The 22106-nt window shown below is 38.1% G+C and overlaps 1 protein-coding gene across 1 annotated transcript in view; it reads right to left on the bottom strand.

The window, feature by feature from the left end:
* The window catches only part of alcama (activated leukocyte cell adhesion molecule a), a 255318-nt gene extending 233619 nt beyond the window's left edge, over positions 1–21699 (bottom strand). Inside the window, 2 exon segments of the mRNA XM_030154323.1 lie at positions 21444–21562; positions 21676–21699. Of these exon segments, the coding sequence (XP_030010183.1) occupies positions 21444–21501 (58 nt within the window). The 5' untranslated portion in view covers positions 21502–21562; positions 21676–21699.
* Between the last annotated feature and the right edge of the window lie 407 nt (positions 21700–22106).

Raw genomic sequence — 22106 nt, 5'->3', positions numbered from 1 at the left:
AAAAACACACCAAAACGACAACCGACTCGAATGTACGTTCTGCGCTTGGGCGAGACGTAAACCCGGAAATGACGAAACATCTTTGTAGAACAAAACCCAGAGCTCGCTGTCGTCAGTCATTGTTGTCAGAGTGTTGAGTAGTCTGGAAGGGTTGGTGTTGTTGTTGTACTTGTTGAACAGATGGTTAGTAACAAAAAGATACTGGTGTTGTCAGCTCTAGGGCTTCTACTTGTGGAAGAAGAAAGATGTCGCAGGCGAAAAGTGAGGAGAAATCACATTATACTAACAATGCTAACAGTGCTCACTTCATAGAGTGAATGAAGTCCATACTCAACACTGACTGTCACTCATTCACATCTGATCTGAGCAGTGAATGGACTATTATAGAAGACAGTAATAGTGTGAAGTACCTTGGCAGAGCTGAATTCACATGGAAACTTCTCCTTCACTGATTCACTAGTCAAGGGCTATCCCTCCACCAATCAGACTGGTCCGACTGAACGACGGGTAGTGGACGATTACACATGTTGAAACGGCCGAAAAGACTGGAGACGGCATTAATGATGGCCGATTGAACAGAACACACCAACCAGACTCATGGCACCGACCTCGCCAGACTGCCTGACGACGTCCGACCGCCGAAAATGGGGTTGGTGTGTCTTCGCCTTAAGTCTTCGCCTAGGTTTAATCTATGTTTAGAAAATTAAGCCACTTTGTCAGAGTAAGCAAAGCTAAAACCAGTTCTGATTTCCAGCATAAACATAATAATAAACATAATAATAATAATAATAATAATAGATTAGATTTCTATAGTACTTTCAAGGTGCCCAAAGCACCATAATTTTCAAGTGGTTTTCATTCAAAGTACTTTTTCTGGCAGAGCTGAAAATGAATTTTTTGCAGTATTTTAGCTGCATTTATTCTACACAGTACATTTAATAATAATTGTAACACTTCTACATCACAGGTGCTACTTCTCTTTTGTACCTAAGTTTATTGAGAAAAGCATAGTTGTTCATAAAATATAGGTTAATCCACTCATTTTTGGAATGGCATTTTCAGCTGGTAGGGCTGAACAGGCTAGGAAGAACTTATTACACTGGTCGACAATATTTTTTTTTTTAGAAATGATCTGTCTCTGAGATGAAATGCGCTAAATATTACATTACTTTTAAGGGCTCATATTTGTCTAAACCCACTTTCATTAGTCTGTAGTTCATTTATTTGTGTATTTGGACCCTAATAGTTCATACAGTTTGAATTTGAACCCTCCAGCTGCTGCAAAACTATCTTTATATTCATTTGGGCAAAAATCCAGTGGATTTCGACAACTCATTTTAATTCCTGCTTAATTTGTAGCATTTTATAACTAGTTACATCACCACATTTGCACATATAAGGTCCAGACTTCAGACCAACATTTCTCCAGTTCGACATAACTGTTTGTCAGCAGCAGCAGTTGTAGTCCATACTGAACATATGTCCAAACTTGGAGCCCATTACCTAAAATGTTCAGTTGTTGGTTGAATGGGACAGAGCAGCTCAGCCAATAACCTGGAGGGGGCGGGGCCTGAAGTGGCTCATGTGCATTTAAAGGGCCAGCGCTCCAAACCACCTTTCTGGTGTCACTACTCAGAAATAGGGTTGAAGTTGGACCTGTGGAGTTGAATTAATGAAAAATTCAGACCCAAGCAGAGCATTTACAGTTTATGGAAAATGTGGGAAAATGAAGAGCTCCATTAAAAAAGACAAATATCGCTCCTTTAATAAGATGAATTGGGAAAACAAATGACAAAAGCACCAGTTAGCTGATGTTTTTAATGTGTCTGATAAAGTGTTGCACATATATATTGGTTTGTGTAGATTTATACAATACATTTATCAATGTTCCACTAGAAAGAACCACAAAAATGAATGTATTGTAAAGTGCAGACTGTGTTTTGAAGTAGATCTGGCAGCTCTGAGACAAATATTCCTTTTGAGTAAAACCCATTCTCTCATTAATTCTCAGAAATTCACATTTTGACCCAAGATGGTTGCTTGGATATTATAGCCAACCAGCATTTTTCTTTTTTTTTTTTCATTGTGATTCAAACTTGATAAAATTTTCACGCCTTTTTTTTCCTGGGGGCATTTTACTCCTACAACAGTGTTATTTGCTACTTAGTAATGAAAAAAACAGAATAACTAGATCTTAAAATTGAAAACCAGATGTCAACCTACTGACTCTTTTAGTCCATTCATTGTTGTAAAGCACTTTGTAGCTGTACTTTAAAAAAAATTCAAACTTTTTTTTAATTTTTTATTTTTTATTAATGATATTATTATAGCCTTTTTCTTCACTCCAGCCACATCTCAACAGCCCTGCAGCAGTTGACACGTCTCCCTGCGGTACTTTTATGTCAAAACCAGTAGAAACCAGAAAGCTAACTGAAGGAACATGAATCAGGACTAGTCTCTCATTACAGTCCAAGGTCAGGGCTTTTGAAAATTCTCATCTAACTTCTCCAGACTCTGTAGTGCTCCTGCAGGCAAACATTAGTAGCTTTGTACATTCAAATCCTTTATTCCCATGACGTCCCAAACAGCTGTAGTCAGCGCCGAAAGCCTTTCTGAAATGAAAAGATGTTTATTTACCAGTGCACGTTGAAGAATGAGAAAACATGTTTATGCAGCTAAACCTTGTCTCATCCTGATGTTAACTACCCCGCATATGAGGGTGCGCACCACGGTTAGGTAACCACAAAAAGCCCATTTACCTCTCTCTAGTAAAACAACACAAAAGATACAGCACACTGCATTTTCAATTTCCTTCTCTTGACCTACTTGCTGCCTGTGTTTTTTCTTTCTTTTATCTCAAGGACTTATATCTGTGGAATTCTACATTTCTAAGATTTGTCTTGCAATCTCACTCGCAAAGAAACCTTGGAAGAGGACAACCACTTTGACATCAACATTCATCCTGATACATATTGCGGAGTTAATTAGCCAGAACTTCAATTCCGGAGTGTAGCCTTTTCCCCTATCACATCTCTTCTGTTTTATAAACCCCCCAAACAGTAAGACAAAGTATTTCACAATAAAAGAAGTCAGAAATTATTCATCAAGTCTTCAGTGGCACATCCTAATTAAGAGAACATGAAGTTGAATTGTAAGCTGTCGTTCAAACCCTCGCAGGCTCATTCAAGACGGTCTGCTGAGTCCGAACCGTGTTGCTACCGTTAATTTGCAACACTGAAGAGCAACAGTGCCATTATCTTGACGCTTACAAAGAAACCAAAAGCTCAAGCGCTGGAGACATAGTAGGTGGCAGATACTTTAGCTGGAAGTGGTTTAACACAAACATGGTGATCTACAACTGTAGCGCTTTCATCAAGCATTAGGAAGCTTCAGGGGAAAACACAAGATGAATGCTTGCTTTGTGAAGCCACTGAGACGCACCAATTAAAAGTAGCAAACAATGTCAACATGACCCACTTTTCCATGTCCTCTTGTGCCCATGTTTGTCAGCCACCACTCTGTCAGCAAAGCCAGAGCTGCAACATAGAGTCCACATTCTGTTGCCTGTACAGTCCTGGTCCAAAAACACAGCTCAGTGCCCTCTGCCCCCCAGGCATGTTTGTACCCTACCTACATATACACTGTGTAACACAATCCTCTGGCATGCAAAGAAATCCTTCTCTGTCAAATCCAGCTGCTTTTAATATGATCAGGATTCATCCAGAGCCTGAAAACCTGCTCCTGCCGAAATGAAATATTTTGAAATAAAAGCTGGAGGAAGTCGCAGAGCCAACGTCATGCTGAGAAATCTAATTATCATGAAAGGAATGGGCATCTTGGTGTCTTTTTTTAAATGTCACATTAAAAAGACCCGCTCAAATCTAGATCAGATTGAGGCTGATAATATATTCACTCTATGTAGCCAGTTTAACATATCTGAGGGGGTTGGAGTTTCACGTGGCAGACGTTTGTCAGTAATGTGGTAGCTTGCATAACTTCATTTTTAGTCCAACAGAGCTCTGCTGACCTGTACCTCTCAGGAATGCAGGTCAAACAACAAGTCAAATGCTTGAATCTCCAATGTCAGCCTACTCATGTTCATAAAAATGCACATATTTAGCTCAGAAACAGCGTGAAACAGGGGCTGCTGATTAAAAAAGCATCTCGGGCGATATTCAATAACATTTATTGCCCACTTGTTGAGAGCAGTCTTTTCCCGGTGTATTGTAATTTCTATTTGCGAATTTTAATGTCACTCCGTCTGGTTTTCATCAACTGCAGCAGTGTGATTTGTCATTCATGAGCTTTCCGGAACCATTCATCTTTTGCATCTGTCTAATGTTCATTGAATAAATAGCTTGTTAAATGGTCTATGACAGTAGACCAGGATATTTTATCCCCATAAATACATTTTGGATGCCTATTCAGTGGAGTAATTGGATGCTTTAAGGATCAATGCTAATCCCAGGACCTGCATATCTTCATGAACTCATAGATTCGGGGCCCGAGCGCAGCACAACTCTGTGCAATGTCTTCATTATGTTCACAGCTTCCAAGTTCATTTTACCCATGTGGTTGGGAATATGGGCTCAATAGCCAGCGGTATCGTCAAAGGCATATCTCCAGGGAAGGCAATGTAGTTGAATGGCTTTCCTCCAGACCTCCTTCAGTTCGTTGGCAATAGAGGATTTTTTTCTTCTCTGGTTCCTTTTAGGGGCCACTCTCAGCTGCATCCGGCTAATTGACATCTAAGACTGCAATAATGACTACTGGTTGTAGGGATTCCAAGCCAGTTAAGATTTCTTTTTATGGCTATTGATTTTATGGGGGTTTGAGTGAGTCCTAAGAGGATCCCAGGAGACTTCTAACCATTTAGTTCAAACAAACATCCAACCTCGTATTAGTGGAGCAGGGTTAGTTGAGACTACGTAGGCCAGGGGTCTCAAACATGCAGCCCGGGGGCCAAATGCGGCCCGCCAAAGGTTCCAATCCGGCCCATAGGATGAATTTACAAAGTGCAAAAATTCCACAGTCAAGGCTGTGGAACTCATTTTAGTTCCGGTTCCACATACAGACCAATATGATCTACAGTTAAATAACAGCAGAATAACCTACAAAAAATAATGACTCCATATTTTCTTCTTGGTTTGATGTGAAAAAAAATACATTTTGCCAATAAATAACGACAACTCCAAATATTTGTCTTTGTTTTACTGCAAAAAATAACATTAAATTATGAAAATACTCACATTTACAAACTATCCTGTAACAATAAAATGTGAATAACCTGAACAAATATAAACAACCTGAAATGTCTAAAGAAAATTAACCATAATTTTAACAATTTCCTGCCTGTCACTAAGTAGGGGTGTAAGAAAATATCAGTTCTGCAATATATTGCGATATTTCATTTCACAATACTGTATCAATATTAAAAAGTACTGCATCAATATTTTTAGGTATTTATTGAAATGGAGATATTGTGGAGGTTCATTTTTGTTTTTTGTTTTAGTTTATGTTTTATTTATTATTATTTAACACTCTTTAATTAAATAATGTTAGTTCCTTTGTTGGGATTGAACTAAAACAATGTTATGTTGTTAGTTATGAACTAATAGAATTTGAACATTTGAACAGGATGTCTGTAAAACATCATTTAAGTTTTAACACAGGAACATTTTGTGACATAACATTAGATCCTGTTGTGATCAAATAAAAAAATGTGTTTAGTATTTGTGCATATTTCTGGTGTAATTCAATTCTTCGAGGGAATAATCATTTTTTAAAAAGAAACAAACAAAAAAATTGCCCTTTTAACAGTATCATGATATATCGTGATATGTCGTATCATGATCCTAGTATTGTGATTTGTATTGTATCATCAGATTCTTGCCAATACACAGCCCTATTACTAAGTGTTTAGTGTCTTTGTGGATCCGATCCATAATGCACATGTATAAATGACAAGTTGAAGCATAATGTTGTTAAAATTGCACTTATTTTTCTTAAGAAATTTCAGTTTTTTCAGGTTATTCACATCTTTTTGTTTGGATAGTTCATAAAAGTAAGTATTTTCATAATTTAATGGGGTTTTTTTTGCACTAAAACAAAGACAAAAATTTGGAGTTGTCATAATTTATAGGTTATTATGCTATTATTTTACTGGTCTGGCCCACTGGAGATCAAATCGGGCTGAATGTGGAACCTGAAAGAAAATGAGTTTGAGACCCCTGATGTAGGCTATGTCTGAACACCATCTGCACTGGAGTGGACGTCCAACAGTCAGAGTTTATTACACTCATCCAGATTTGAGTCCAAAATTCAGTTTATTTTTAGTAGAAATAGCCAGAATTCACCACATTGATAAGTATGCCTGTCCCCTAGGGTGGCCCACCAAACAGATCAGAGTCTCAACGCTCTGTTCCACCCCTTCTCTACAAGTTAGCTAATGTATTCAGCAACTACAAAGTGAGCAGCACATTGCAAATACATTTATTCTATCTTTTATTTAAAGCTTATCTGACGGAGCTTCACAGTGGCCCTCTACGTGCTACGTGGCTAGGGCTTCTGGGTAGGAATAACCTCTTATCTACATAAATAATAGTCTTTCCGCTCGCAGAATGCTCATTGCAAATGTAAGTCATCCATCCGGGATTCTAATCAAACACACACACACATAACGTTTTTCACTAGACAAACATGAAAAGGAATCTTTGAAACAGCACATTCGTAAGTTTTTCTCTGACTGCAAATTAAAAAAAAAAAAAAAGTGTAATCTTGATAAAACTTTAATTTTAATTTTGCATGCATGTGTGGATCCACTGGGAAAAGGGAAGTAGATTTCCCTGAAGTCATTTAGTTAAGTCTAATAGCAGGTCCCATCTCTGTTAAAGCTGAAATTATTCCATTATGGGTCTCAGACAGAGATGGGAGCAAATGGAGTGTTCATCAGATGACCATCACCACAGCCACAGAAAGTTTTAGAGTGATGAAAAATACATGCTTCCTGCTGTCAGCCACCCACATAAAAGTATGACTAAGTTTATAGATCCCCACTATCATTTGCTGTTGGGTTTTTTTTTTCTTTTGCCTGTAGGGCCTGGCCAGGCAAAAGTAAACATCATGGGTCAAAATCATATGTTTTAACCCTTAGGGGTCCACGGTCACAGCCCCGAGACTGAATCGCATGACATATTCAACATGTCGTTGCATTGGAAGTCGATCATGTAGACCACTAGGGATAACTGCATTCCAAAATGCGGACCTGAAACATTTTCTCACTTTTTATCTGGTGTTGATAGAGCAAATGCAACCAGATATGATGGTTCGAACTTGGAGCAAACAAACGTGAATAAAAGTATGAAAATGAGGTGGGGGGGGGTGTCATTTTTTGTCCTTTTTAAAACTAAAAAACTGGCCAAATCTGCGGATTCTAATCCACAGACTGCATTAGTATTACAAGTGAGGGTGAGAATGACCCCCACCAGAACCGGATGCAGAAACTGGGAGGATCGGGGGGTGAGAAAACACCTATGTAAAGATATGCTTTTATGTCAAATATATGAGTATAGTTTTAATGTATTACAATTTTGATTTTATATACCTAATATTTGGAACCAATATTCACTTTTAAAGTCTTTGAAAAGGTTCATTAAGCATCTTTGTGTTATTTATGCAATAAATCATGTAAATTTTTCAAATTCGGATTTTATATTTTTTGCGTTTTTTGTCCTTTTGTGTTGATATAGTAGGTTAAAGTGAAAAAATAATACACAGATGAGATAGATGAAGTTGTGCTGAAAAAAAAAAAGATACCAAACATGGGTATAGTAAACATTTCTTTATATAGTATATGAAGGCAAAATCAAAAGTACTCAAAAAGGGCTAAAATAGGCTGAGACCCCAAAGGGTTAATACATACTGTTGATAAAGAGGGACATTAATGAAGTTATTTTATCTATTAATCTGAAAAACTTCATTACAGCCTTCCTGTCACTCTCTATTACAGTCTGATGACATGGCTGAACAGATAAATCTAATAAGTCCTCAGTAACCTGGTTATTTTTACAGGTGTTCCTGCAAAGACGAAAACAGCAACCAACTTTCATCCTGTCCTTAAAAACCCTCCTTCCACCCATGAACAGAATATCAATCACGCAATTCTACTGGGTTTTAAAAACACATGCATAGAAATGTCCCCAGATTAAATTCAGAACACATGGCTCGACTCCTGTTTTGCCCGTCAACAACTGAGTCAATAAATCAGAATGCAGAAGCATGATAACGGTAGTTATTTAACTGCTTTCATTCACTGCTGCCTCATTCCGTCAGCATTTCCCCACAGAGTTTCTTCTTGGCAAGGTGGACTTCATCGAATTTTAATTTTCCTGCACATTGAACAAAGCTGCAGCCCTCCCATTGAGATTTGGGCAAACACAGCGTTTGACTTCTCGTTTTGATACGGTCACGCTTTCCTGGACCTGTCAAATGACTTTCATGACATCATTACTAGACGGAAACAGGCTGACACACAACAAGACCAAAGTGCAGCGCAACCGGTGAGTCACAATGCCTCATGTGGACAGTCGTGTGTGTGTGTGTGTGTGTGTATGCACATACGGGTGTGGAGTTTCCTATGATCTAATTCAGTTTCACTTTTGATCGGACGGCTACTTTTAGCTACTGCTGCTGTTTACTCTGTCATTTCGGTGTGCAGGGTGCTTTCTTTACAGGAGGGGGTTATAGGGGGGAAAACTGCAGCAGGGTAAGTCCACTAAAGTCCAACCCAACCCATTTTTATTTATAAAGCACACATTTAAACCAACCCAAAGGTTTCCAAAGTGCTGTACAGTAAAATAAACAGAATAAAAACATAATAAAAAGATAGAATACTAAGATAAAAACATAGATACATAATAAATAAATAAATAACGGTTAAAATTTACTTAGGGGGTCAAATGAGTGGCCATTTTTGTCAAAAAAAAAAAGCTGTAAGAAATGCATAGAACTGTGTTGAAATAATGCTAATCCATTTGTGCCCAGACTACTGATATTATTTGACAGTGGAAGCTCTATTTTCAGAAATATTGGATTTTGAATAGCACGTGTATGTGAGAACTTTTGCTGGTGGACAGACGTGACATTACCCACGATGCTCTGGTCAGTACCAGTACTTTATTCGTAATAAACTTATAGACTTACTATTGCTAATTCTCCTCTTATTCATAAATGTTAGTACTGTGGATCTAAAACAATAACAGCTGACACAAAAACACAAAATGTGGCAGTGGACGGATGTGACATGGTTGTTACAGATCCCATCATACTGATGCTCGGCAGCCATGTCACCGTTTCCACAAATGATCCCTGTGCAAAAACTAGGATCAGAATTATTTATTGTGTAGTTTATCATCATACTAAAGAGTAAAGAACAATATAGAATAGTTATTTCTTTATAAAAATGCTTATTATTAGAAAACTTGATTTAAAAAGTGACGTGTGACATTCTTAATGTATGTATTGGCGTAACATAAGCAGGATGGATCAGCACCATACTCCATATTGAACCTGTAAAAATAAAACATGTGATATGTAGTATAGAATCTTGTAAGAAAAATTGGGGAATCTAAAAGAATAGAATATTTGTTTTTCAGGTAAATTCAGTTAAAATATAACTTGGCCATTTGTGACATGAAAATATAGCATTAATTGTGATGAAATTGGACATTTTTGACCTGAAAACATAGTTCATATGACCATCAACATGTTACAACAGAACTGAAATCCTGTAAATTTGCAGAACTTGCATTTACCAACACAAAGTTCCTTTGGGGATTCACTTATATTGATTTCTTATGCACAAAGACAGAAATAAGACAATTTAGCCGATAAATCAATCCACTGTCTACCCTAGATAAAATATCCATGCACATAAAATCAACATCCTGTGCAGTGTGAAAAGCCAAAGAGAAGAGGTGGGTTTTAAGAACAGTTTTAAACTTAGACGGTGAGGAGGTCGGTCTGCTGTGCAGTGGAAGTTCAGTCCATAGATTTGAGGCTGCGACAGAAAACGCTGGGTTCCCCTCTGAGTTTCAGCCTCGTTTTTGGAACCCTCAGAAGCAGCTGGTCAGCTGACCTGAGAGATGGGCTGAGTGTTGGGGTAAGACCATTTAGAAAAAATAAGAATTTTCAAATGAATACTAAAATGGATGAGAAGCCAGTGGAGTGAAGCTAAAATGGGTGAAATGTGCTCAAACTTTCTTGTGCCAGTTAAAAGACGTGCAGCTGCATTCTGAACCAGTTGAAGGTGGCTGATGGAGGTGTCCAGCTCAGGAACCGTAGCCTAACGTGGGGCCCCAGCATTAGACACACTTCTAACCTTGACAAAGGGGACTGGGGGGGGCTAATCCCTACTGAGCAAATCATAGGTTTTCAAGATGGGCCCCGTCTGGATTTGCATTTTTCTTTTCTCTCTGCACTATGTTGTGGATCGAACAATTACCTGTTTTTAGTTTTTGACTTAAGATGCATGATCAGTGTTTTTTTTACAACCAATACCGATAACTTCCTGCTTCTCATAACTGATAACAAACAACAGTCCCCATTCTTCAAATTCTTTTATTAGTATTCCAAGTCAGTGCTAAAACTCAGGTAACAGTCAAATAAAAGCTTCTATAATAAATAATAAAATCACAAACATTTTTTTTTTTAAATAATTAAAAAATAATAAAAATAAATAAATAAATTAAATTAAATTAATTCAAAATTAAGAAAAACATCTTAAAAAATTAAAATAAAAGAAAATAAATAAAACATTCACATTAAAAATAAAGGCTTCTACAGAATCAAAAGCCTCTGTCTGCTTTAAATACAGTTTTGTTAATTACCCACAATGCCACGTGGCTATGGTGGCTCATCAAGAACAAAAACGTGCACGATTTTTTGATTTATTCCAGCTCATGAACGATTATATTCACATCAGAAGTGAACCGGGCCTGGAGCCCATTTGGAAACAGTCAAAATCTAAGCAATTTAAGTGTATTATATGAGCTGAATGTATCTGTAAAAACTTAAATTATTGGAATTATCTGGTTTTTCAGTGTTGGGCACTGATAATTATCAGTGCTGACAGTTATTGTGCATCCCTATTTTTGACTACGGAGCATGTGCAGAAACAGCGTCCCCCCCATGACCTGAGTTCATTTATCTAAATGAAACGGTGGATGACAGCTCTCCTTTTGCCCCTCATGTCATAAAAGATAACAGTAAATCCAGGCTGTGCGGTGGCTGTGAACTCTCCACACATACAGTGTACTTCATGAATACTTTGTTGTTAATTGAAGCTGTAAAGATATTCTATGAGTAGTCTTCACTGAAATGGAGCGTCTGCATCATCCAGTCCCACAGGTGGGATGCAGATTTTATGAAAAATATAAATTTGCATTTCAAAAAACTCTCAACATGAAGGGTGTTTTAGATGCTGAATGCTCATATTGTTCTGATAACTCTACTGACACTGAGTCTGCATTCAAAGGTTATCATACATACGTCTTTTACGGCTGAAAGACCAGAGCGTCTGCCATTGATTTCGTCATGTACTGAATGCGCGTCGCTTGAAAACGGCTGGTTCACCTACTTGTGTATAACATGATGTGCTAATAAAAATGCTCAAGAACATTCATTTATGTGCAAATCCACTCTCCACACTACTTATGAGGGCTTTTATGAATTTATCATATTAATAAATGTGGATCACTACAAAAAGGAAACATTAGGTTTGTGTGAAGCCTGAGACTGGAACTTTTGACACCACCGAAAGCATTCACATGAAATAAAAGTTAAGGTTATTTCAGTGCGTAGCTACAGAGGCACAGGTCAGGGTTCTTGGCTACAATACTAATTTGTGATTCTATTCCGCAGACTGAACCCAGCTTTGTACAAAAGAAGATTGCTTGTGTATTTTTCTTCAGCGGCGGGGACAGATTATTAAAGACATCGGCATTGCAGCCACCTCATGTGCCTCAGGGATCTTTATTTATTCCACAGTATGTTTGCATTTACATGCGAATGAGGAGAAAACAACTGAATTAATTAAATGGTGCCACATTGTGACTGTCAAGGCTGCTGACTGAACCGTTAATCCAGCCCGAGTGCAGAAATCAGGCCCTCTAGGAGGCAAAATATAGAGCTGCTAAACAACTGATGTATTTATTAGCCCTACAGGAGACATAACATCACTGCTGCATATTATATCACCAACAGTTCCTTCAACATTTCTCCTGATTGGTAATATTAGTATCATGTAGTCCCACGCTGCCTCAGCTGTTAAAGATGCAATCGCTGCCACAGGACATTATCTTGTATCACAAATATCTCAGAGTTTAACCCATAAAGACCCAGTGCTACTTCTGTGGCAATTCCAAAATAGTTTTTTTTCTCTATATTTAACTTTTCTTAAAATGATTTATCACCATTTTTACCTCTGCCAAGGAGGGTGTTTTTGCCGGCGTTGGTTTGTTTGTCTGTCTGTCTGTCTGTGTGCAAGATAACTCAAAAAGTTATGGATGGATTTGGATGAAAATTTCAGGAAATGTTGATACTGGCACAAGGAACAAATGATTAAATTTGGTGGTGATGGTGGGGGAGCAGGGGCACTGATCTGCTTTGGCGGAGGTCTGCGCTCTCTGAGTGCTTTTCTAGTTTGTAATATTATTCCTTTTAGTTTAAGTTTTTGTCAGTGTAAATCAGGTATTTTTCTATATTTAATTCACTGATCATGATAGATGATCCTTAACACTCAGAATAAATTCAAAAGTAGAGAAAACTGAAGAAAAAGTGACTTTTTTTTTTAGTAAAATCTCTCATTATCTGAACATAAACCCAGTGTGTCCATCCACTGTCAACGATCAAAGTCCATGGATTTTACTGGTGAATCAATGAACATGACTGTGTTTCCACGGCAACTATGGAGCCTCTGAATGTCCAAATGGGTCATATCTGATGACCATGAAAAGATGACAAACTGTATTTTACTCCTTTTATTTACATGTATTAATAGAATTAGTGAATTAACCGGTATTGAACGGTTTAAATCAGTTGTTAGTTTTGGTTCCCAGTGGCTGTTTGGGTCTTAATGGGTTAAATGTGCACAAGTCTCGCCTTGACTTAAATGCACTGTATGTGATTTCAGCCTCTAGTGTCTCATGGTTCCAACAAATTAACCAAAGACGACACAGAAATACTAACAGATGACGTCGTGAAGTGCATTTGGATTGTTGGAGTCATTCTCAGCAGCTGTGTCCTGCAATGCACTCAACGTGTGACCAAGATAATTATAGTCTGACTCATGTAAAAAGTATGTTCACAGATGAGGCAGCGTTCCTGAGGTACATTTCCATTTCCTTTCAATGAAATGGTTACTTGTAATTTTAAATGTTAATATAATGTCATAGCGCGATGATGGATTTCTGTGAATCTGAACAATCCTGGGAGCAATTTGTATTAACATAAATACAAAAGCCAACTAAATGTATCATCTAATGTGCAGTCGTTGTATTTTGTAGCTGTGTTTTTACCCATAAAGACTAAGGGGGTTCTGCAATATATTGTAATATTTCATTTCACGATACTGTGTCGATATTAAAAAGTACTGTATCGATATTTTTAGGCATTTATTCAAACGCAGATATTGCAGAGGTTCTTCTTTTGTTGTTTTTCTTTTTGTTCATATTCTATTTATTATTATTTAACACTGCAATATTAAATAATGATTATTTGAAGCATCCTAAAAGCACTTGTTACCAAAACTGGAGAAAACACCGATGTAAAGATATGCTTTAATGTCAAATATTTGAGTATAATTTTAATTTATTACAATTTTGATTTCCTATACCTAATATCTGGAAACAATATTCACTTTTAAACTCTTTGAGAAGGTTCGTTAAGCATCTTTGCGTTACCTATGCAATAAATTATGTAAATTTTTCAAACAGATTTTATATTTTTTGTCCTTTTGTGTTGATATAGTAGGTTAAAGTGAAAAAATAATAGACAGATGAGATAGATGAAGTTGTGCTGGAAAAAAAAAAGATACCAAACATGGGTATAGTAAACATTTCTTTACATAGTATATAAAGGCAAAATCAAAAGTACTGAAAAACGGCCAAACTAAAAAGAACGGTTCAGGCCACTAAGGGTTAAAGACAAGTTAAATATAAAGAAAAATTAATACGTGAACTGCCATAAAAGCACCACTTGGTCTTTATGGGTTAAAGTTTGGAGATAATTTCATCCCACAGGAGGTGTCATTTTCGGGACTCTGTGTGCAAAACACTGTCAAATATTTGAGTATAGTTTTAATTTATTACAATTTTGATTTCATATACCTAATATCTGGAAACACTATTCACTTTTAAACTCTTTGAAAAGGTTCGTTAAGCATCTTTGTGTTACTTATGCAATAAATTATGTAAATTTTTCAAATCACATTTTATATTTTTTGTGTGTTTTTTGTCCTTTTTGTGTTGATATAGTAGGTTAAAGTGAAAAAATAATGGACAGATGAGATAGATGAAATTGTGCTGGAAAAAAAAAAAAAAAAGATACCAAACATGGGTATAGTAAACATTTCTTTACATAGTATATAAAGGCAAAATCAAAAGTACTGAAAAACGGCCAAAATTAAAAAAACAGTTCAGACCATTAAGGCTTAAAGAAAACTTAAATATAAAGAAAAATTAATACGTGAACTGCCATAAAAGCACCACTTGGTCTTTATGGGTTAAAGTTTGGGGATAATTTCATCCCACAGGAGGTGTCATTTTCGGGACTCTGTGTACAAAACACTGTCAAATATTTAAGTATAGTTTTAATTTATAACAATTTTGATTTCATATACCTAATATCTGGAAACACTATTCACTTTTAAACTCTTTGAAAAGGTTCGTTAAGCATCTTTGTGTTACTTATGCAATAAATTATGTAAATTTTTCAAATCACATTTTATATTTTTTGTGTGTTTTTTGTCCTTTTTGTGTTGATATAGTAGGTTAAAGTGAAAAAATAATGGACAGATGAGATAGATGAAATTGTGCTGGAAAAAAAAAAAAAAGATACCAAACATGGGTATAGTAAACATTTCTTTACATAGTATATAAAGGCAAAATCAAAAGTACTGAAAAACGGCCAAACTAAAAAGAACGGTTCAGGCCACTAAGGGTTAAAGAAAAGTTAAATATAAAGAAAAATTAATGCGTGAACTGCCATAAAAGCACCACTGGGTCTTCGTGGGTTAAAGTTTGAAGATAATTTCATCCCACAGGAGGTGTCATTTTCGGAACCCCGTGTACAAAACACTGTAAACCTTTACCCCTTTCACCTAGCAATGCTGAATTATGGGATGTTTATGGGACATGCCTGAACAGGAGGAGGGGCCTGAGAGGGGTCCTTTTCTGAACAGCAGATCAAACTAAAGCCATCTGACAGAAAGATTTAGATGGAGCTTCAAACAGACTGTGACCTTTCATAAATCGGGGTACTGGGGTTGGTGGATAAAGGTAGATGAAGGAAGCTAACCCCCCCCCCCCTTGTGTCTTCACATAACCCCTCCCATCCCCCTCTCACTCTTTCACCTCTGCAAACCCCCGCTGAGGTATTTTCCCTCCAGAAAATGACGACCTGTTTTACATGTCGGGGCAGATGGAGATAGCATTTCAAGCCGTCCTGTCCCTCAAGCTAAAGGATCGGAATACCACACCCATTACCTTGTCTGACTGCCCCGATTGTCTCCGAAATTACCTTACCATTTTTAGGTATGTCTAGGGTTCACGCGCCCATGTACACATTATGCTCATCTTATGGCATTCTCGCGCTTAGGTACATTTCAAAGCACATGCGTGGAATATAATTACAGCCCGACTGCGATGAATTATAATCCGTTCGCAAATAGGATCAAAGCTCGTCACTGAAGGACCAGGTACTGAAATGGGGCTGAGTCCTGAGAGAGGAACGCTGTGACTCGAATGATAAGAGAAAGATGCTCACATTGATAACACCGGTCTACAATTTTTTTTTTTGTCAGTGATCTGCTTCAGAGATTAAATGTGCTAAATGCTACATATTTTAACGCATAAAGACCCAAACGTCGACCAGCGACTAAAATGATTTACTGATATTAAATATTACATTACTGTAGATCCACTAATCCGATCAATAAATGTCAATAATTGGTGTAAAACACAGTTATTCATCATGTCATTGTCATCAGATATGACCCATTTGGATATTCAGAGGCTGCATAGTCACCATGGAAACACTGTCATCTTCTACAACATTGATTCACCAGCAAAACCCATGGAGTTGGATCAATGACAGTGGATGGACACACTGGGTTTATGTTCAATACCAAATAAAATGAACAAAAACGAATTAAAAAATGTACAAAATCCTAAACAACGCAAAAATAAAAGAAAAAGATGAACTAAAATGACATTAAAGAAAAATAAAAATATGTAAACAACTGGTGTAAAATGCTATTTTACTTCAATTTTTCATAGGGTAAAATGTACAATAACTTGTAAATTGAGAATAAAATGAGCAAAATACCCCAAAAATTACCCAAAAAACCTTGAAATATGGCATAAAAGTGAAGAAATCCTTCTAAACTGAGTTGAAAATGAGCAAAATCCTTGAAAAATTAGCAGAGTTCATTGTTTCATAACATCCAGAACCCTGTATTTAGTCTGTTAATGCTCAAAAACCAAAACCATCTACTGATCTAAACTGTTTAATACCTGTTGATCCAATAATCCTATCAATACATGTCAATAATTAGTGTAAAATATAGTTCTTCATCTTTTCATGGTTACCAAATATGACCCATTTGGACATTCAGAGGCTCTGTGGTTACCATGGAAACACTTTCATCTTCTACAACACTGATTCAGCAATAAAACCCAACATTGTTAAAAAGTTTTCGCGCTGGCAAGAGGTGGTTTTTCGGGCGCAGTGCAAATGGTATATCACACAAAACTGCAATGGAAAGACCTTTTTCCACAACTAGAGTCATGTGAATAAAAAAGAAAAAAAAATGATGGTCAATTGATGGACGTTACAACAAGCGAAGAAGAAGAGTTTTAAAACAAACATGTCACAGTATGTGTGGACACACCAGGAAACCCAATCATTTTTTAATTTAGTACGTGATAGATTGGTATAATATAATATATAATAATGATAATGAATATATCTGTAAATCAACACCATATTTACATTCGTCGCCATGTTTATGGAATGACTTCTCGTGTCATCTCACAATAATAAATAAACACATCATCGTATTTGTGATTTAATGTACAAACTGACATTATGCACTTCTGTTTTTTTCAACATTTAGTAAATATCGGTAAAGTTTTGCGCAGATGTCCATTGGAAATGCGACTAGAGAATCTCACGTGTGAAAATTTCACTACTTTTCTTCTGACTTGTAGACCAGTGTAATTAGTAAAGCTCATCCAGTACAATCCACAGACAGTGAGTCAAACAGGAGAGTGTTTTTAGTTTGTTTGGTAAGACGCCAAACTCATTTATTCGTAATTAACTGCTGTTGTTGTTGGATAACTGGCAGGTAAGATGATTCCTTGAAAAAAAATAAAACAAAAATGTAAGGTTTTCCAAGAATCTTCACTTGGATCGCCTTCTGTGCCAGGAAATAGGCCAGGGACAAAGAAAAGTAGAAAGTAGAAAAGTTATTCATTTAAAAAGCATGAGCGTTCCTGTGGAGCATGAATTGAATTTTTGGCAACAGTTTTATTCTAAGGGTGAAGGTTCTAAATCTGGCCTGTGACACAGTTACAGTTCTCACTTCGGGGTCAAGTTTCGTTCCTATGTACTTTCACTTCCCCATTTTCAATTTATAACAGTAAATGTCACTGTACAGCAGAACAGAGTACTTCCAAGTAAAATGACAAAACACTGTTTAGAATTTCAGCAATAGTTTACAAAATAGGGTGACACGGTGGTGCAATGGATAGCACTGGTGCCTCAGAGACAGAAGGTCCTAGGTTTGAGTCCAACACCATGGCTCATGGTGGCAGAGCGGGTCGTCCAATAACCGAAGGGCTGGCGGTTCGAATCCCGCTCTGTCCATGTGCTGTTGTGTCCTTGGGCAAGACACTTCACCCTCCTTGCCTCCAGTGCTGCTACTCATACTGGTGTATGAATGTGTATGAATGTTCGGTGGTGGTCGAAGGGGCCGTAGGCACGGATTGGCAGCCGCACTTCTGTCAGTCTGCCCCAGGGCGGCTGTGGATACAAATGTAGTTTACCACCACCAGAGTGAGAATGTGAGAGCGAATGAATAATGGATCCTCTGTACACGCTGTGAGTATGCATTCATAGAAAAGCGCTATATAAATCAAATCCATTATTATTATTATTATTATTATTATTATTATTAACACCAGTCGATGGGGGTGGGACCTTACTGTGTGGAGTTTGCATGTTCTCCATACTCTGGTACTCTGGCTCCTCCCACCATCCAAAGAAATGCACATATATGCCGCGTTTCCATTATATGGTACTGGCTCGACTTGACTCAGCCTTTTTGCGTTTCCATTACAAAAAAGGACATGGAATCTGGTACCCGGTACTAGTTTTTTGGTATCACCTCCACCAAGGTTCCAAGACTGGGGACCAGATACTAAAACGTGACGTGTAAACACTGCAGAGCATTGATTGGTCAGAGAGTGTGTCTCTGTGACCCGCCGTTTTACAAAAAACAGATGACTTGAGTATGGGGCTGATTTGTGACTGTGGATGAGACTTGGGTCCATCACTATCAACCTGAAACCAAGGAGCAGTCCAAACAATGGAAACATCCCATGTCACCAACCCCAAAGAAGGCAAAGGTCGTACGCGTACTTGATGACAGCCCGATACTCAAGTTTGTCCATTTTTCAGGAAACACTTAATACAGAAAGTTCAGGGACCTGTAAAACAGGGAACAAGATTGCTATGACCAAGAAATTTAGTGGATAGGATGAAGATATGTGAAAGATTTCATGGACCACATTTGGTCTTCATATCTTAATCCTTTCCATGTTAGGCTCAAAACTTTTCAGTCACCCCTCCTATTTGTCTGAGTGCCTATAAAGGGTTAAATGTGAATCGTGTCAAGTTTATTTCCTCTTGTGACGAAACTCAATATTTTGGGGTCATGAAGAATACATCTGAATCTGCATTTTTCCTGTTTTGAGGAAATGATTAACAAATCGATGCTCGTTGCAGGATTTCTCGTGTGTTTGCTGTGTACAACAGCAGCACATTTAAACCAGAAACTTCTAAAAGCTTCACAGGCAGACATAATGAAGACGGGGGAAGGATTTCAGCTGTATTTCAAAGACCACCCATGCATGTTCACACTTGTTGCCTCCGTGCTTGTGTTCCACTGCGCTTCCATATGAAACATACTACAAGTTACATAATTTTCTTTTAATCTACAGAAAGGATTGTCATACATTTTAGACACTGCAGCCATTTCAAAAGGAATTCACAAATGAATGCAGATAAAGCTGACATAAAACAAACACCCCACCTAGGCCTAATGGTTGGTAACGCCACAGGGAGCCATTGTGAAATATGTGCTTTTAATTTTACCTTCACTTCATGACACAGTTAATGTGAAAGCCTTTATTTTAAAAGCCTATTCTGTCACTAATGATGACTTTTCCAAACACTGTTTACCATCCACCTATGTATGTATATATGCATGGGTTTTTTTTTTTTGCTAACAGACCACTTTTTCACCATATCCCCTCACATCTGCGCTGCCAGCTTACCACTCTAAAGTCACCCTGAAAAGCCTCCTGTGGCTTCAAACTTCTAAGTCTGAAACCCGCTTTGAAAGTCCTCGCCCTTTGATGTGTGGAATGCTACAGATCAAGCTGGAAACTGACTTCAGCTGCTATCTACAGGGCTGGTATCTGTCATTATGTTGAGGATAAATATGGATTTCATCATGAATGAATTGTACCCAACATAGAAGGAAAAAAAAAAAAAAAAAACGTCTTCCCTCCTTCGGTGGAGTCAGTGAAGCAGAGACGGACCAGATAGCATCAAGTGATGGAGATGGAGCCCCTGGCTGTGTCGAGTGTCAACCACCAATCACCCCCACCCATCCACCCAATGTTCCACCACACACACACACACACACACACTCAGCCACTAGCCAGACAGGCTGCCCGCCCTCCAGCCGCTCTGACAAAGAGCAGCTCTGTGAATGCCAAGAGATGGCCAGTGACACAAACACAACTCAGATAAGGGCTGGGAGAAAAAAAACATTTATTCTCACTTATCCTGTGTAAGTGACACAAGACCATGTCAGCGGTGCCAACACTGCTGATACTTTTCAACTCTTTCTGAGCTCAGTCCTTGTTTTCACACCAAGAAAAGACATTTACTATGGACCTTTGAAATTATACCGAGCCGAACAGCCCATTCCCAAAATAGGATTCAGACTGCCTCTGGGGCTTTTGGAGGGTTTCTGGGTGGTTTCCTTTTAGCGCCACACAATGAATATCTGCCTAATATATGACTATTATTCTTAGATAGTACGAGAGGGTTGAGAAAGAAAAAGAAAAACACTCAACAAATCATTCTGAGTGAAATAAACCGACTGATATAAAAGAAGAAAAAGTCTTTAAATGTGTGTGGCATTGTCATTTCCTTCCCTCTTTGTCTTAGCCCCGACCCGATGACAAACACACATTATTTGTACAGGCTTGGATTACTGCTACATTTAAACAACCACATCCACTAATTATAAACAAATCATCTGATAGCAAGCGACCACATCTTCACCCCAGGGTTCAAATCCAGCACCGTGACACTGCATTCTACTGCTCCAAAGAACTGGGAGGGAAAAAGAGAGAGGAGGGGATGTGGGGGGGTTTGTTTGGGCAGGGGAGTTGGCTTTATTAAAAGTAATTGCCCAGGAGGCTTATGGAGGGTAAACCCACCTGTATTTAGTTTACCCACCTGTTTATTTACAGCTGAAGGCGCACGGAGCTCTCCAAAAAAACCGCGCAGCTTTCCAAGATATGCGTCATAATAGAGTTAAGATGAAATTTAGTGTCATTTCTGCAGCTTTAAGGCACTATTTTATTAGAAGAAAACCCTCGAAAGCACTTTGGGTGTTCCGAGGTTGACTGCAGTCTAAGGAAAACGGCGACAGAACGGCACTACATCATTATTACAGTCATTATCAGAGCGCGAACTTCAGGTGTGAGTTACAGTCCCTTCCAGCTACTAAAAAAACAGCTCTAGGTGTCTTTATGGAAAACATAGCCTCAGAAAACTGGAGAGCACACTGTTAGACTTCATCCAACCTGTTTCTGTTTGTGAGAGGCTTTTTTTTTTTTCTGCTCTATTATTTAAAGCAGGCTTACCTTGGAGAAGCGTCTGGGCGCACACGCAAAACAGCAACAGGAAAGAAGCCGATTCCATCCTTTTCCTTATAAAGTAGATTATCGGAGTGTCTGGAAACCTCTTAGTTGAGCTTGAGCTTCTACGACAAAAAAAAATTTTAAAAAATGAGGAGATGAAGCCGACGTGAGCTGCGTAAAAATACCAGAGCCGCGGGTTGCGTCGCAGGTTTTGGAAAGTCCGGCAGATACCCACCCAAGTTGGTTTGACTGTGAGAGCGCAGGTGAAATAGAGTGAGAGAAGAGAGTGCGAGGAGAAGAGGAAGAGGAGGGAGGAGGAGGGAGGGAGGAGGAGGAACCTCTTCGGGGCTTTTCACCAGTAACAATGTCGCCTTGAGGTTGTGTAGGAAATACATGAACGTCCCACTTTGAAAACGTGCGTAAAAAGCGATACGGTCCAGTAAATGTAAAGTAGGAACTGGACACTGATATTTATTGTTTCTGTGACTTTCCTGACATTAGATTCATGCACGGAGGCGTTAGAAACTGTACAGACTTCCATCTAAAAGGCTGCTTTATAGATACTGAACCGACCATCGTGTGGATTATACGGAATAAATGCGGGAAAAAAAACCAAACAGTTGATGGTTGCGCAGAAAACAGACTCCCGTTAAGATGTAAATGTAA

Source organism: Sphaeramia orbicularis, chromosome 14, assembly GCF_902148855.1.
Source record: "Sphaeramia orbicularis chromosome 14, fSphaOr1.1, whole genome shotgun sequence".
Taxonomy (NCBI): Eukaryota; Metazoa; Chordata; class Actinopteri; order Kurtiformes; family Apogonidae; genus Sphaeramia; species Sphaeramia orbicularis.
The sequence above is the reverse complement of the archived record's forward strand: the minus strand, read 5'-3'. Positions and strand labels throughout refer to the sequence as shown.